At 41.7% G+C, this 16264-nt stretch overlaps 1 protein-coding gene across 1 annotated transcript in view; it reads right to left on the bottom strand.

The window, feature by feature from the left end:
- ccdc141 (coiled-coil domain containing 141) overlaps window positions 1–16264 on the bottom strand; it is a 137038-nt gene that overhangs the window by 71671 nt on the left and 49103 nt on the right. Inside the window, exons 7-10 of the mRNA XM_048535414.2 lie at window positions 14937–15131; window positions 9906–10078; window positions 2449–2584; window positions 724–843 (exon numbers count right to left, since the gene is read on the bottom strand). Coding sequence (XP_048391371.1) covers window positions 724–843; window positions 2449–2584; window positions 9906–10078; window positions 14937–15131 — 624 coding nt within the window. The remainder of the gene's footprint in view (window positions 1–723; window positions 844–2448; window positions 2585–9905; window positions 10079–14936; window positions 15132–16264) is intronic.

The raw sequence follows: 16264 nt of genomic DNA, 5'->3' as shown, positions 1-16264 counted from the left end.
GCAGTAACAGTATCAATGAAGAGTTTGGGGCAGGTACGGTAGAAGGGTCTAAAAGGATTGAGTGTAGTTACACTCACTATGATGATGACGACAAGGAGTTGGTCAGAGTAAAGAAGAAACTGGCGGGAGGTGGACTTGAGGCCAGTGCGATGCTTGCCTGGCCAGAAAAGGCGGGTCTTCGAATTCACGTTATACCAGTTCAGGCTTGAAAGAATTATTTCTCTCTCTCTCTTATATATACACACAGAGACACACACACACACACACAGAGACACACACACACAGAGACACACACACACACACACAGACACAGAGACACACACACAGAGACACACACAGAGACACAAATAAGGTCTGAGACTGCACAGATTCTTAACTTGGAATCATCTTCAAAACCAAGAACAATGTGATCTGATACATGAAAACTATTCTCTCCAGTATCAATAATATTTTAAAAGAAATACACAAGTAAGTATATATTTGCTAAATAGTAAAAAAAACTATCAGCAAGTTACTAATGATATTTCCCAAAGTTACACTGTTAAACACTTCTGATTGTGAAGGATCAGGACTGTATAATACTTCTTACTGTATTCCACAATATTCCACAGTAAATTTACTATGTTACATTGCAACAACAATACATAAAGTTGAAAAAACAATAAATTTCACCGAGAGCAAACAAGCAACTTTACAAAATGGACATCTGCCAATATAAATTACCTTGAACTGATCAGCCATTTCTAGATATTTGTTCAGAATGTCTTCAGTTTCGGCAAGAGAGGAACCTGGCTCTAATGTACTGGAAAGGCGTGATCTGTATGCTTGGAGACATCCTGTGACCTTGAGAAATTGCACATTTAAAGTCAAATCTAGCATCTGCGAATCTGCCCAAAAAACAACCCGACATAGTAACTTATTTTATGTGACATGTAATTTATTTGATGAAGTTAAAATAGTTACTTCAAAAGTTTGGAAAAGGTAAAATACATCTTAAAAGTATTTTTATGTTGGATTAATTTATTTTCTCTTACTGTTCTACTCAGCTTTTTCATATTATTTGATGGCATTATTTAACTTAGTTAACTTTTGAATAAATTACACAATCTTGCTCTTGCTTTACGTCTGACATTCATTTTCAAATGCCAGTGACTGTTCTAAAATATGTAATTCTATTCAAGTAATAGTTTTGTTCCAATGTACTGCAATAATCTAAAATAAAACGTTCAGTTTACAAAACTGAAAAGAAAAGTTGTTCTATATTTGACTATCATGGCTCCTTCCTGTTGAAAAAAATAATAAACTTCTGTCTAGCTATTTGGATTATGTCTAAGACACCTCTAGCAAACTACAAGAGTTGTCTCGCTTATTGCTTTGCTCCACAGTCATGCAGCTTAAGAAGAAATATTATTCTGGAGAGCTCAAATCTCAAATTTATTCAAGTTGTGATATAAGTTACATATGATTGACTGCTGTTCAGTTGCCACATTGAGGAAATCACCCAGGAAGTGGAGAAGGTTTTTCTTTGCAATAACTAAGAGGATCCTAACTTAGAACCTGTAATCTGAAAAAAAGTCTCCTAATGTGTCTTTAATGTAGCTTCTCATATTTATAGAATCAAATATTATAAATAATCAATCATAAGTGAATTTAAATATGATAAAGGCCTTTCCATGCTTGGGTTTAGCAAAGAATTTCGTAGTTTTTGTAGTTAGATGATCAACTAACGGAGGTACAGTCTGTATTATACTCCATTTCACTGGCTCAAAACCTACCACATTTCTATCTTTCTTCAATTGTTATGAAAAGATCAACCTAAAATGATCTACCCACAGGTGAGTTAACAAGTATGTATTTCTATCATTTTTATTTTGCTTTCAGATTTCCTGCAGCCAGAATATTTTATATTTTTCTCATTGAGTAGAAAATTTCAAATAAGCACTTATATATTATTGGTGCTAACCAATTTAATCTTTATATATATTAAAGTGCACTACAAGCCACAAAACAAAATCTCTGCCATTTGAGTTTCTGATGACAGAAATGTACACTGTTAAATGTACTATTAATGATAGAGGCTATATTATTAAATGTATGATCTTTTGTCTTCTTCAGTGTTTTATCCTTGACATAGCGCATTAGTTTGGGAGAATCTATAATATGTTTTGCCCCTTGGAAGAAGTGTGCTTGTTCCACTGAATAGTCTCTTATTCTACAGTTTCAGGTTCTTGTAACAAAATTAATTTGAAGGTTCAGTATGGATTAGCCTTTAAAAAGGAGGAAAACTGTTGGAAAGAAAATTTTTAAATCAATAACCCATTTCACTTTATTAAAACTGTAATTAAGAAGCATACCATTTCAACAAAATGCAAAGTTCTTCAATAACGTCACCTAACATAATGATTTTAGCAAAACAGAACAAATTATTTGGATTAGATTATTTTATACCTTTTCAAAATGTTCATCAAAGGATGTGATCAATTGCTGTTTCTTTAAAGCTAGCTCCTTATGCGCAAAGCATTGTCCAGTTAAATGATCTACTCTCTGTTGAATGTAACCAATCATCTCCTGAATTCCTGCAGCTCTGAAATTAAACATACAGAGACAGCTGCTGATAAATTTCCAAAGCCAATAAAGGGACTGACAGAGTGCTAAATTAATTCAGTATAGACACGCAACAAAAATAGGCAGGAGTCAGTAACGTATCCCACTTCCACAAAAAGCAAGTCACTTTCCTGACCTTGCAAGTTTTAGCATTTGAAAATTCTCACATAGAAACACTTGCAAAAGAGCTGCTTCTCAGGGTTTTTTTAAAACTTCCTTTAAATTAGCTGAAATGGTCATACATATTTTGCACTAATAAGTCACTGTGTTAGGTTTCACTTCACATTAGCTTACAAAACAAAAAGGGGGAATTAAAATCACCATTAAAATTCTGCATTTCCTATGCCCGTGTGGCTATACTTTAGAAATTAAAGTAATTTAGTAACATGGTTGTTTTCTCTAAATTTTAAAAAGAATGCATAAGTCTTGGTCATAGATTGTTGCATTATAGGAGACCATTCGGCAAGTCCTGCCTATGCTGGGTGTCTGATGGAGCAATTTACGCAGTACCACTCCACTACTTTCTCCTGGTTGCCCTGCATTCCTTCTCAGATAATAATCCAATTCCTTCAAGTGCTTCAAATGAATCTGCCCTTCACCACATTGTCAGGCACTGCATTCTAGATCTTGACCACTTGCTGCCTGTAAAGGTTTTCCAAACGCCAATAATCACATCTTGGTTTGGTTACAAAGCCATTCTAGTCCAAACATCAGTAGATAATTTATACTCAGATATCTTAAGCCTTCCCATTTTTATGAAAAATTGGCATTTGTAGTATTCTGAAAGAGAGTGAAAATACCACAGACTCTTTTTCAAATGACTTATAAAAAACTTTGTATGCAAAATTTTAAAAAAGCTTATGTCAATAGTCAAGGAGATCATGATGCACAATTAGCCCATGCTTATTTGTTGAAATATAGCCTGCTCATTCATGTAACAATACTCCATAGCAAGAGGCCCTAAGTTCACGTGAGGCAACCAAACTGAGCTAACCTGCATTATTGAAAGTGAACCTCCATGCCTTAAAGTGGAGGTGCATTCCAGTGGCAGTAGGGCTGGAAGGGGCAACGAACGGCAATGACAGAAGGAAAAGCATCATCTAACAGAATTACTGGCAAAGCACACAGAGTTGATTCCCTGATGTTATCTTGGTTCTGATGGTGGACAGAGGGGGAGAAGATTTGTGCCTTCAGGGGACTGGAGGCCGTCCAAACTGTCAGAAGGTAATGAGACTGGATACCTTCATTTTGTCCTCATCCACTTTGCATCACTATAATCATAAAACCCACACTGCACATCCTGACTGCACTATCAGTTGTCCAAACTCTATGGCTATATCACACCATGCTCACCGACAACAGCTGCACCTTTCTTGCACAAGAAGGTAGTGCATGACTGTAAATAGTGCCATCTAAGTAGCACAGAAACCTGTCCTTACCCCAAGGAGGAGATGGTGCTCATCATTCTTCAAACCACTGGAACTGAAGATAGCACAGGGGTTAACAAATTATTAAAGGTCATTGTGTCCTTGTGCCTTATCCACATTGTCATATCCCACTTTCCTCTCATCCCACTTTTTCCTTTAGTATCCTGGCTGCAAATGGTGTAAATATGCATCCATTACTCCCCAACCTCCCTTCTCCACACCACAATCTAACTTTGTTCTTTCTCTTTACAGATACCAAAAAGCTGCCAGTCAGTGAAGGAACATCACCATATGGAAGGATAGGAAGACAGCTAAGAAGAAGCACAGTCGCTCACTTCACATCCAGCCACATTCCCAGATTTGAGCACTGCATTTTATTTCAGCTCGTAGTTTGGATTTGCTTGTTGTGAGGGGGTAATTATTGGGCATGAAGCAGCCTGCAACCTGGATCAGGGACAAGGGCAGCATAGATGCCAGGTCAGCAAAGCATCAGCTGTAAAGGATATGGCAATACAAATTAGGAACACAACTAGATTGTTCAACTGCTTGAGCCAATTACAAATGTGGCCTCTAAGATATGAGGTAGTACTTCTGCATCCACTACACAGCCAAGCAGCAAATTCCAGGAACCCACATTTTCTGGGTAAAAATGTTTTTCCTAAGAACCTCTGTAATCCTTCTACCAATCACCCCAAATTTATGTCCTACAATAATATGGTCCAGACGTACAATGTGAGATTTATGATTATAGCAATGTCAGGCCAATGAGAAAAGACTTAAGGTCTAGATCCCAAACCTGCTCTGCCATTCAATAAGCTCATGGCTGATAAGAGTAGTAGTACTCCAGATGTGGGGTTTGGGGCCTGTGTAGGTGCGGAAGATGGACTGTTCCATGTAACCTACAAAGAGGCAGGCATAGCTGGGGCCCATGCGGGTGCCCATGGCCACCCCCTTAGTCTGTAGGAAGTGGGAGGAGTCAAAAGAGAAGTTGTTGAGTGTGAGGACGAGTTCAAAGACGCCGACGGAACCCCGCCCACGGCCGACGCCGACGGAACCCCGCCCACGGCCGACGACATCATCGCTCCGCCCACAACCTCCACAGCCTGCAACCCCAGAGGAGACAGCCACCCTGAGCCCTGCCGAATCTTCACCATCCCCCCAGACCTCCCACTGACTGAGGACGAACGGTCAGTCCTGAGCAAGGGGCTCACCTTTGTCCCCCTACAACCACACATCAACGAATACCAGTCACGGTCGGACATAGAGCAGTTTTTCCGCCGTCTTCGCCTGCATGCCTACTTCTTCAACCGGGAACCCAACCCTCCTTCCACTGACCCCTTCACCCGCTTCCAACACAAGTCCTCCTCCTGGACACCACCCCCAGGCCTCCTACCCTCCCTCGACCTCTTCATCTCCAACTGCCGTCGAGACATTAACCGCCTCAACCTCTCCACCCCTCTCACCCACTCCAACCTCTCCCCCGCAGAACGGGCAGCCCTCCGCTCCCTCCGCTCCAACCCCAACCTCACCATCAAACCCGCAGACAAGGGTGGCGCAGTGGTAGTATGGCGTACTGACCTCTACATCGCCGAGGCCAGACGCCAACTCTCCGACACCACCTCCTACCGCCTCCTCGATCATGACCCCACACCCGAGCACCAAACCATCATCTCCAACACCATTCATGACCTCATCACCTCAGGGGACCTCCCACCCACAGCCTCCAACCTCATTGTTCCCCAACCCCGCACAGCCCGTTTCTATCTCCTTCCCAAAATCCACAAACCTGCCTGCCCTGGTCGACCCATCGTCTCAGCCTGCTCCTGCCCCACCGAACTCATCTCCACCTATCTGGACTCCATTTTCTCCCCTTTGGTCCAGGAACTCCCCACCTATGTCCGTGACACCACCCACGCCCTCCACCTCCTCCAGGACTTCCAATTCCCTGGCCCCCAACACCTCATATTCACCATGGACGTCCAGTCCCTGTACACCTGCATTCCGCATGGAGATGGCCTCAAGGCCCTCCGCTTCTTCCTGTCCCGCAGGCCCGACCAGGCCCCCTCCACCGACACTCTCATCCGCCTAGCGGAACTCGTCCTCACACTCAACAACTTCTCTTTTGACTCCTCCCACTTCCTACAGACTAAGGGGGTGGCCATGGGCACCCGCATGGGCCCCAGCTATGCCTGCCTCTTTGTAGGTTACATGGAACAGTCCATCTTCCGCACCTACACAGGCCCCAAACCCCACCTCTTCCTCCGGTACATTGATGACTGTATCGGCGCCGCCTCTTGCTCCCCAGAGGAGCTCGAACAGTTCATCCACTTCACCAACACCTTCCACCCCAACCTTCAGTTCACCTGGGCCATCTCCAGCACATCCCTCACCTTCCTGGACCGCTCAGTCTCCATCTCAGGCAACCAGCTTGTAACTGATGTCCATTTCAAGCCCACCGACTCCCACAGCTACCTAGAATACACCTCCTCCCACCCACCCTCCTGCAAAAACTCCATCCCCTATTCCCAATTCCTCCGCCTCCGCCGCATCTGCTCCCACGATAAGACATTCCACTCCCGCACATCCCAGATGTCCAAGTTCTTTAAGGACCGCAACTTCCCCCCCACGGTGATTGAGAACGCCCTTGACCGCGTCTCCCGCATTTCCCGCGACACATCCCTCACACCCCGCCCCCGCCACAACCGCCCCAAGAGGATCCCCCTCGTTCTCACACACCACCCTACCAACCTCCGGATACAACGCATTATCCTCCGACACTTCCGCCATTTACAATCCGACCCCACCACCCAAGACATTTTTCCATCCCCACCCCTGTCTGCTTTCCGGAGAGACCACTCTCTCCGTGACTCCCTTGTTCGCTCCACACTGCCCTCCAACCCCACCACACCCGGCACCTTCCCCTGCAACCGCAGGAAATGCTACACTTGTCCCCACACCTCCTCCCTCACCCCCATCCCAGGCCCCAAGATGACATTCCACATTAAGCAGAGGTTCACCTGCACATCTGCCAATGTGGTATACTGCATCCACTGTACCCGGTGCGGCTTTCTCTACATTGGGGAAACCAAGCGGAGGCTTGGGGACCGCTTTGCAGAACACCTCCGCTCAGTTCGCAACAAACAACTGCACCTCCCAGTCGCAAACCATTTCCACTCCCCCTCCCATTCTCTTGATGACATGTCCATCATGGGCCTCCTGCACTGCCACAATGATGCCACCCGAAGGTTGCAGGAACAGCAACTCATATTCCGCCTGGGAACCCTGCAGCCATATGGTATCAATGTGGACTTCACCAGTTTCAAAATCTCCCCTTCCCCCACTGCATCCCTAAACCAGCCCAGTTCATCCCCTCCCCCCACTGCACCACACAACCAGCCCAGCTCTTCCCCCCCACCCACTGCATCCCAAAACCAGTCCAACCTGTCTCTGCCTCCCTAACCGGTTCTTCCTCTCACCCATCCCTTCCTCCCACCCCCAGCCGCACCCCCAGCTACCTACTAACCTCATCCCACCTCCTTGACCTGTCCGTCTTCCCTGGACTGACCTATCCCCTCCCTACCTCCCCACCTACACCCTCTCCACCTATCTTCTTTGCTCTCCATCTTCGGTCCGCCTCCCCCTCTCTCCCTATTTATTCCAGTTCCCTCCCCCCATCCCCCTCTCTGATGAAGGGTCTAGGCCCGAAACGTCAGCTTTTGTGCTCCTGAGATGCTGCTTGGCCTGCTGTGTTCATCCAGCCTCACATTTTATTATCTTGGAATCTCCAGCATCTGCAGTTCCCATTATCTCTAGTACTCCAGATGTGGCTTCGTCAATGCTCTATACAACTGCAGATATTTAATTTCTAATGAATTAATATTCTATTCCCCAAGCAATAAACGTCATCATTCCATTCACCTTCTGAAACACTTGCAGCACCTGTGGGCTAACTTTGTGCAATCTGGCACAGTCAGAACTCTGCAGTCTCTCTCTGCATTTCAACTTGTGGTGCCTCTGAGCCAGGAAGCCCGAGTTCAAGTCTCACCAGCTCCAGAGGTCTGTGATAACATCTGTGACCAGGTTTCTTTATCCATGTCATTACTACAGGTTACACATTCTTGAGGCCTCAGCACTGATTCCATGGTACTCTGTCAGTGGAAACCTGGTGAAGTTACAACACAGAACTACTTACATGCCAAAACAGCTGAAGCTGCATGAGACAGACAGAGCTAAAATTCAAGAGACAAAATCAATTCACTCCATTTTCTGTCACAAAATCGCTGAAGGCACTGGATAGGCAAAGGCTATGGACCCAAATAACAATCTCGCAACAGAACTGAAGACTTGTTCTCCAGAACTAGGCGTGGCCCTAGCACTGCGATTCCAGTATATCGACAACTCTGGCATCTACCTCGCAATGCGAACAATTGTTCGGGTATTCCATTCGACAAGAGGTCAAATCCAACCCAGTGTATTACTGCCTAACAGTCTCATCACCAAACTGATAGAAGGGGGTGACAACAGTGCTTGGAAATGGCACTTGTTCAGCAATGCTCAGTTTGGTTTCTGTCAGGGCAACTCAGCACCTGACCTCAGTACAGCCTCGATGAAACATGGGCAAAAGAGTTGAACTCCAAATCAAAGGTGAAAATGAGCACCCTTTGCTTCAACTTTTGACCGAGTATAATTTTAAGGAGTCCAAGTGAGTTGGCAAATAGTTGGCATCTGGTTGTCTTTGATCCATCCTCTGTTCTAAAAATAATCGTTATAAGGCTTCCACTGGTTAGCACATTCAGCCGTCTTCCTCCGGGTTCTTGGTAGGAAACACAGAGTGGTCTGTTCACTTCCAAAACGTCTCTGACTTCTCAGTTCACAACTGACAACAATGGTTACAGAAAAGATAAACAGTGTTTCCTTATGCTTATTATGTGCTGTAACTGTAGAGAATAGAGATGCCACTCCCAAGCTAGGGAAAAACTAAACACTTCTCTCTCACTGTAATTTGTACCCAGCTCCAATTTCTTGTTACCAGAGAAAAAAAATCACATGGTTGTTGGCAGGAAAAAAATTCTGTCAATGATAACTGGTCATTTGTTCATAGACCAATCAACTTCTTGTTGACAACAAAAGCTGTACCTGCACATCCTCCTTGACTCCAAATCATTTGCAACCTTAATTTCAATAATTGCTGGTTCAAATATTGGTTTATACAATGATTCTAATAGGTGTGAGGTCACTTCAATTTCAGAACTGTACCACACTTAACAATAGACTTTTTTTATAAAAAGGGTCTCTTTCATTTCCGTCCAGGATTTTCAAAAAATACAAAAACAAAAAGATTTTACGATATTGTATGTCCAGATTTAATTACGTGGGAGAACAAAACATTTGCCACCAATTGCATAAGCACAAATCTCATCTTGATGATAATTAGACGGTCTGTGACATGGCTAAAGGCATAAAGGATGAAAATTAGAAAAACAAAAATCTGACTAACCAATTATTCCTCCTCCATGTTTTCATGATCCCTGTATATCTGCTATGTTAGCTATTTAGATAGTGACAGCCATGTCTTCAGCTGTCTAGGTTGCTTTCTGGATCATCTGCAATTCTACATCTCGCTCTTCTTTTGGAATACACCAGAAAAATAACTATTCTGACTTAGTTTTCACTCACCTGTCCTCTTATCACATGTAGCTCAGTACCAAACATTTTGTTTGCTAATTCTCTAGTAAAGAACCTGCAAACATTTTACCATATTAGAAGAAAGGTGTTAAAATTGCTATGCATCTGTAAAGAATTGTCACTGGGTTTCACAAGGTGGAATTTCTGGGCATTCTTTGAGTAATATTCACTGGTGTGTGTAGTCCCTACCTTTGTGGGTCAATTTTACTCAAGAGCAGGTGTCCCTTCAGTAGAGCATCTGAAGTTGCATCTTTGATTGCTTGACACACAGAAGCATGTTCTTTAGAGAGTTCTGTCAAGCACAGAGACTTTAAATTAAGGTGTTTCAGATGACTTTCTATTCCTCCCAGTATATCAAATCCCTGTTGACGAAAACATAACATTTCTTAATCATCTTGTAATTTGGATCATGACTGTACCTACAACTACATTTTAAACCAAAAGCACTCAACTAATGTTGACAATAACAGAATGTTGCTTGATATTTATATATTTGCTGTGGGGTTGGATCGTTTTGTTAAGCTCTACATTAATTCATGAGCTTTAGTAGCTAATGGAGCTCGTATGGCACAGTTGCAGTGCCTCTACATCTGGGCCAGGAGTCCACAAGTTGAAGTCCCACCTGCTTCAGAGGTGTGTAAGGACACTTCTGAAAAGGTCACAATGATTAAAACTGAGACCAACAAGAAGGCCTTTAATATTTAAAGATTATTTGATACATTAGCAGTGTTTGAAGTTCTAATGGATTAAAGCTATTCTGACCTTTCCTTCCATGATCCAACTTGGCTAACTAAGCAAGAGCTACAGCCCTTTAATTATACCCTTCAAAAAACCATTTATAAAACTGAAATTGGCTGGTCATTTAATTGGAGTTGTTGGGCCTTTATGGGTAAGCTCCATGTAAAAAAAAATCAGCAAAACGGGTCAAACTGGAATGCAGCAAAGCAAAATACTGCAGATACTGGAAATATGACACAATACAGAAAATGCTGTAAATATGGGGGCCAGAGAGTGTCTGCAGAAAAAGAAACAGAGTTTGTGTTTCAGGTTGATGAACTTTCTTGTGAAAAGTAGTTAACTCAGTTCCTCCATCCACAGTTGCAGCATGACCTGAGTGTTTTCCAAACCAGAACATATCTGACCTCATGCATTTTAAACATGAGATTCAATCCTAACTGTGAAATTACACTATGGTCCACATAATGCCTGGAAATTCTTTTTGCCATCTAACATTGGATTTATATACCTAAGATCAAACTGGAACAATTAAAAAGTAATTATTCTAAGTACAGGACCTGAAAAGGCTTAGTGTGTAAAGACATGCTCCTTGATATTCATGATGGCCAAAGTCTGGAACTGTATGCAGTATAAATATAAGACCATAAGACATAGGAGTGGAAGTAAGGCCATTCAGCCCATCAAGTCCACTCCGCCATTTAAATCATGGCTGATGGGCATTTCAACACCACTTCCCTACACTCTCCCCGTAGCCCTTGATTCCATCTGAGATCAAGAATTTGTCGATCTCTGCCTTGAAGGCATCCAACGTCCTGGCCTCCACTGCACTCCATGGCAATTTTTCAGTCTTTCATTTACTGTGGAGCAGAGACAAGAACATATCTCTTTCTCATGTTTTCGCTTTTCAGGTCCTGCTTAATTTCAGGTCAGAAAAGGGAAAATCGAACTCCAGACAATTCATTGGCACATTTAGACACAAATATGGATTTGAGATTATAATCTGAATCAGCAATGTTCTTGTTAATGACAGAGCTGGTTCGAGGGCTGTCTGGCATAGCCCAACGCGCTGTTCATATGCTAACATAATTCTTGTATATACTTAAGGCTGAGTTGGAATAATTTGTGACCAGTGGCGAAATCAAGGGTTACGGGGCAAGGAAAGTTAACATGAGGAATGTCAGATCAGCTATGATCCTATTTAATGATGGAGCAAGTTTGAGAAACTGAACAGCCTACACCTGGTCTATGTCTTATGGTCATATATTTGAAATTGCAAAATGGCAACCCACTTTACAGATAACTTACAGAGCCATAGTCATAGAGTCACACAATATGGGAACAGACCCTTCAGTCCAATCAGATTATTTGAAACACAATCCCAAACTAAAGTACTCACACCTGCCTGCTCCTGGCCCATAAAGCTCCAAACCTTTCCTCTTCATGTACTTATCCAAGTGTCTTTTAAACCTTGTAACTGTGCCCACACCCACCACTTCATTCCACACGCGAACCGCCCTGTGTGTAAACAATTTGTCCCCGTGTCCTTTTTAAATGTCTCTCCTCTCACCTTAAAAACGTATCCCCTCCTCCTGAAACCCGTCATCCAAGGGAAAAGGGACAAACCATTCAGCATTTTATAAACCTCTATACAGTTAACTCTCAAGCTCCTACATTCCAGCGGAACAAAGTCCCAGCCTATCCAGCTTTGATTTGCCTTTTCCTCCTAGTGGGAAAGCTTGAGCTTGTTTGTTTGAAAAGGAAGTGATTTGAAGATGAATAATGAAAGGATATACAAGATGGTAAATGGTATTGGAAAAGTAAACCTGAAATTCTATTTTAAACCATGTGAGTCTATAAGTAAAGGACCATAAATTGAAAACAGTAAAACAAAACTTTAGGACAGGTATCAGGAAAGTTATCTCTAAGCAGGCAGCAATCAACATTTATGATCAACTTTCAAATAGAGTCGTACTGAAAATAACCCTTGAATTGGTTATATATAATTATATGCAACTGTCAGCTCTTTCAGAGGATGGACTATAATTGGCTGAGTATTTGTTCTCATCTGCAAGTATCATGTAATCTTGTAAATTAGGCTATGTGAAGGACTCATTTTGCATTAAAAATCACACACTCTTCCAAGTCGGAACGTTTCTAGATGCACTGTAATGAGATTGCAAACCACTGTACACATATCTGTTAACTCAATAATTATAATGAAAATCCACAAGATGGCAGTAGAGAAACAATATCCAAGTTTGCTTGTTTGATTGTGCAGGAGTCCATCTATTACACATGTGCAAGCTCTCTGCAAGACATTCAGATCTAGTCCCATGTCCCACCTTTTCATCAAAATTCTGGAAATGCTTTCTCCTTAAATTATGTTTCAATCTCCTTTCAAAAGCCTTGGTTGAAGCCACCTCCACTACATTCTCCGGAAGCACATTCCAGATCTCAACCACTCACTGAGTTATAAAAGTTTCCTCATCTGTTATTGCTTCTTGTAGCAATCACCCTAAATTGACATCCTTTACTTTTGGATTGTGCACTGCCAGGAGCATTGTTTCTTCCCATTCACTCTGTCACTGTCTGAACACCTTTATCAAATCTTGTCTTAATCATTTCTTCTCCAACAACATACCCATCTTCCTCTAATGAATCTCTTCATTGCTACAACCATTTCCTTGAATGTTTCCTGCACACTGTTTAATGCCTTCACATGCCTCCTTTTGCATGGACTCCGAACAAGAGACACTACATCAGTGATGGTTCATCAGGCTTCTCAAAACTGTCTCGTGTTTGGATTCTATGTCCCCATTTTAAAGTCCAAGATCCTTTAGTTTTATTAATTGCTTTCTTAATCTGTGCAGCCATTTTTAATGATTTTCACACATATAGGAAATTTCACCCCAATGGTCAGGCAGACACATCCCTTGGAACCTCCGCCCCTACCTCTTTAAACCAGTATCCCTTATTCTGTCTTACCTCTCCACTTTTTTCTTACCAAATCATATCACATCTCACTGCATTAAACTCCATCTGTCTCTTGACAACCCAATCCAACAGCCTACTTCTGCCCTCCTGAAGTTCATTGCGACCTACTCACAGCTCACAGTACTTCTAAAATTGCATCAGTAGATTTAAACTTCTGTTTCTAATCCTGCAATGCAAAACACATGCGCATAATAAAACTCCTGCCTATCTACCCTAAGGCTTATTCTCTTTGTCAGGCAGCTACTGCAATACACTTTTAAGGAAATGAGTCATTTGTTATGTATTTTCATGTTTATCAATGTGTAGAATTCTTGTCTATGGATATACAGAAAATTGCTTCCATTTCTGGCACCTTGCATCAAGACTGCATTATTCCTAGTTCAGGCACAAAACAGCTCTAAGTGTTTCTTAATGCTCACAGTAAGAGCTGAACCAATCCATTTGCCACGCAATATAATAAAGTGTGAAGCTGGAGGAACACAACAGGCCAAGCAGCATCTCAGGAGCACAAAAGCTGATGTTTTGGGCCTAGGCACTTCGTCAGAGAGATTTGCCACGCATCCTTTTTCGCTTCTTGTATCCAGTATAATTTGTTGTTTCTATTGAAGTTTGTAACCCTTGCTTCCATCCTGGTGAAAGCATGAAGAAAAGCCTCAACAGAACTTTGCGATCTGGGTCCATATTCTGGGGTTTTCTGGGGGATGATAAAAAGAGTCCTAGCTCCCTTGGGAGATGCAGACTGTAGCATCATCTTATTGAGGGATGTGAAATTTGACATGGGCCAGGTTTTCTTTCTCATTTAATTTAAATTTTAAATTCCACCTAATAATACATGCAAATCCAAGTCATTTTGAACAACTACTGCACAATGGTTCATGTGTGTTTTTGGATTCGTATATGCCTGTAATAGGTCCAAAAGTGAACATTTGCAACAACTAAATGTCTCTCCTGAGAAGAAAAATGTGTAACTCAACCTTTAGCCTGTTAAGGGCTAAGGCTCCTCCTTGAAGTAGTGTCCAGCTGTCCTGCATTTTAGGAGGCATGGGGAGTAGCTACATCTGTTCAACCTGTATAACAATGGGAAATACTCCACATTTATTCTAAACAGAGCAAGGGAGGACATGGTGAAGATAAAGTAGCATGCCACAATCTAGCACAACACTTGAAGAGGTGTTTCACAAAGGTGAAAAGAATAACATATTATTCTCTCATCCCACCAGGAATGATACATTAATCATGTCAATAATTTTAGATGCATGATATTTGTTTTCCACGTCAGGCACTATGAAGGAGGTAGTAACAGCTATTACAGCATGCCTCTTTCAATTCTAAGTGGGAATCTCAGCCTCACTCAAGATGATAGACTAAGAAAATACATGCTGTGCAGAAAGATATAGATTATATATATTATATATATATATATATATATATATGTGTATAAAATAATTTGTAGTAAAATTTCAATGCTGATGTAGTTTAGGAACTAACCTTATTTGCACTATTAAAAAATTCATGGGCCTCTTGGAGCAATAATTCTCGTTCCTTCATGAGTAGCCAGAACTGCTCACACATCAGCTTCAGTTTCTGATTTTGAACTGCCATCTGTTCTTTATCAGTGAAGTCTTCAATCAGCAAAATTTCATCAGCCTCAGCTTTTAACTTTTCAGCTACAGACATGAATTCCTATAATAAAAAAGTTTAAGGTTCTAATTACTAAGTTCTCATAGAACATCCGTGGGAACAAATCTGAACAACCATATAACCAAGTGAGATTTTATACAATCTAATTCAGGCAGATACAAATGGGAACCATTTAAATTGTATATTATTTAAAGTGTCCTGAGTGAGCTTGTATCTCATCCAAAAGGCAGTTTCACAAAGGATTGTCTGCAATATTTTTCAGATGATGTGTAAAGTATGCCTTGAAGAAATTCAACACATATGTAAAGTGTAATGTATTTTTAAATGACGCGAATCAAATATACTCTCTTTTTGAATAGCTATCACTCCAACTCTCAATTTTGATTTTATAAATTATGGGGCTAGTACATAGCAGTATTAGGCATTATGATCCCATTTTGAGATTTACAAGGTATACACACCTTGAATCCTATGTTTATGCTACTTATCAATGGAATATATTCAACATCAGATGGCAAGGGAGAGAAAAATTCTCAATTAATATGTGACCATACTCATATGTCTAACTGAACTCTGTGTATTTGAAAACACATATGTACATAGGAGCAGAAGTAGATGATTTGACATCTCAAGCTGGTTTGGCCTTCCAAAAAGACAATGACTGATCTGTTGATGTTTCAATTTCTATTTTCCTAACCATCCCCGATAACCCAGGATCCCTTTGCCTAAAAAGAAGGCATCTGTCCTAAAAATGTTCAATCACACAGCCTCCATCACATGGAGACAAAAATCTCCAAAGTTGCAAAACTCTGAAAAAAAATTCCCCTCACTACTGTGCTGGTGGGTGGGTGAGTATTTCGATTTGTTCTGGACTGACCCGCTGAAAGAAACATCTTTTCCACATCCCCTGATAAAATCCATTCAGGATCTTATGTAGTTCACTCAAGACACCTCTCAGTCTTCTAACCTCCTATAGAAACAAGTTCAGCCTGTACAACCCATCCTCATCAGACAACTTCCTCATTCCAGTTGACTAAAACTCCTTTGAAATGTCTCCACTACATTTACATCCTATTATAAATAAGGAGATCTAAGTTGTATGTAGTATTCAGGAATTGCTCCGGTTTGACTCAAGCATAACATCATCACTTTTAAAAAACAAAGAACTGCAGATG

The sequence above is a fragment of the Stegostoma tigrinum genome, chromosome 7 (genome assembly GCF_030684315.1).
Source record: "Stegostoma tigrinum isolate sSteTig4 chromosome 7, sSteTig4.hap1, whole genome shotgun sequence".
NCBI lineage: Eukaryota > Metazoa > Chordata > Chondrichthyes > Orectolobiformes > Stegostomatidae > Stegostoma > Stegostoma tigrinum.
The sequence above is the reverse complement of the archived record's forward strand: the minus strand, read 5'-3'. Positions and strand labels throughout refer to the sequence as shown.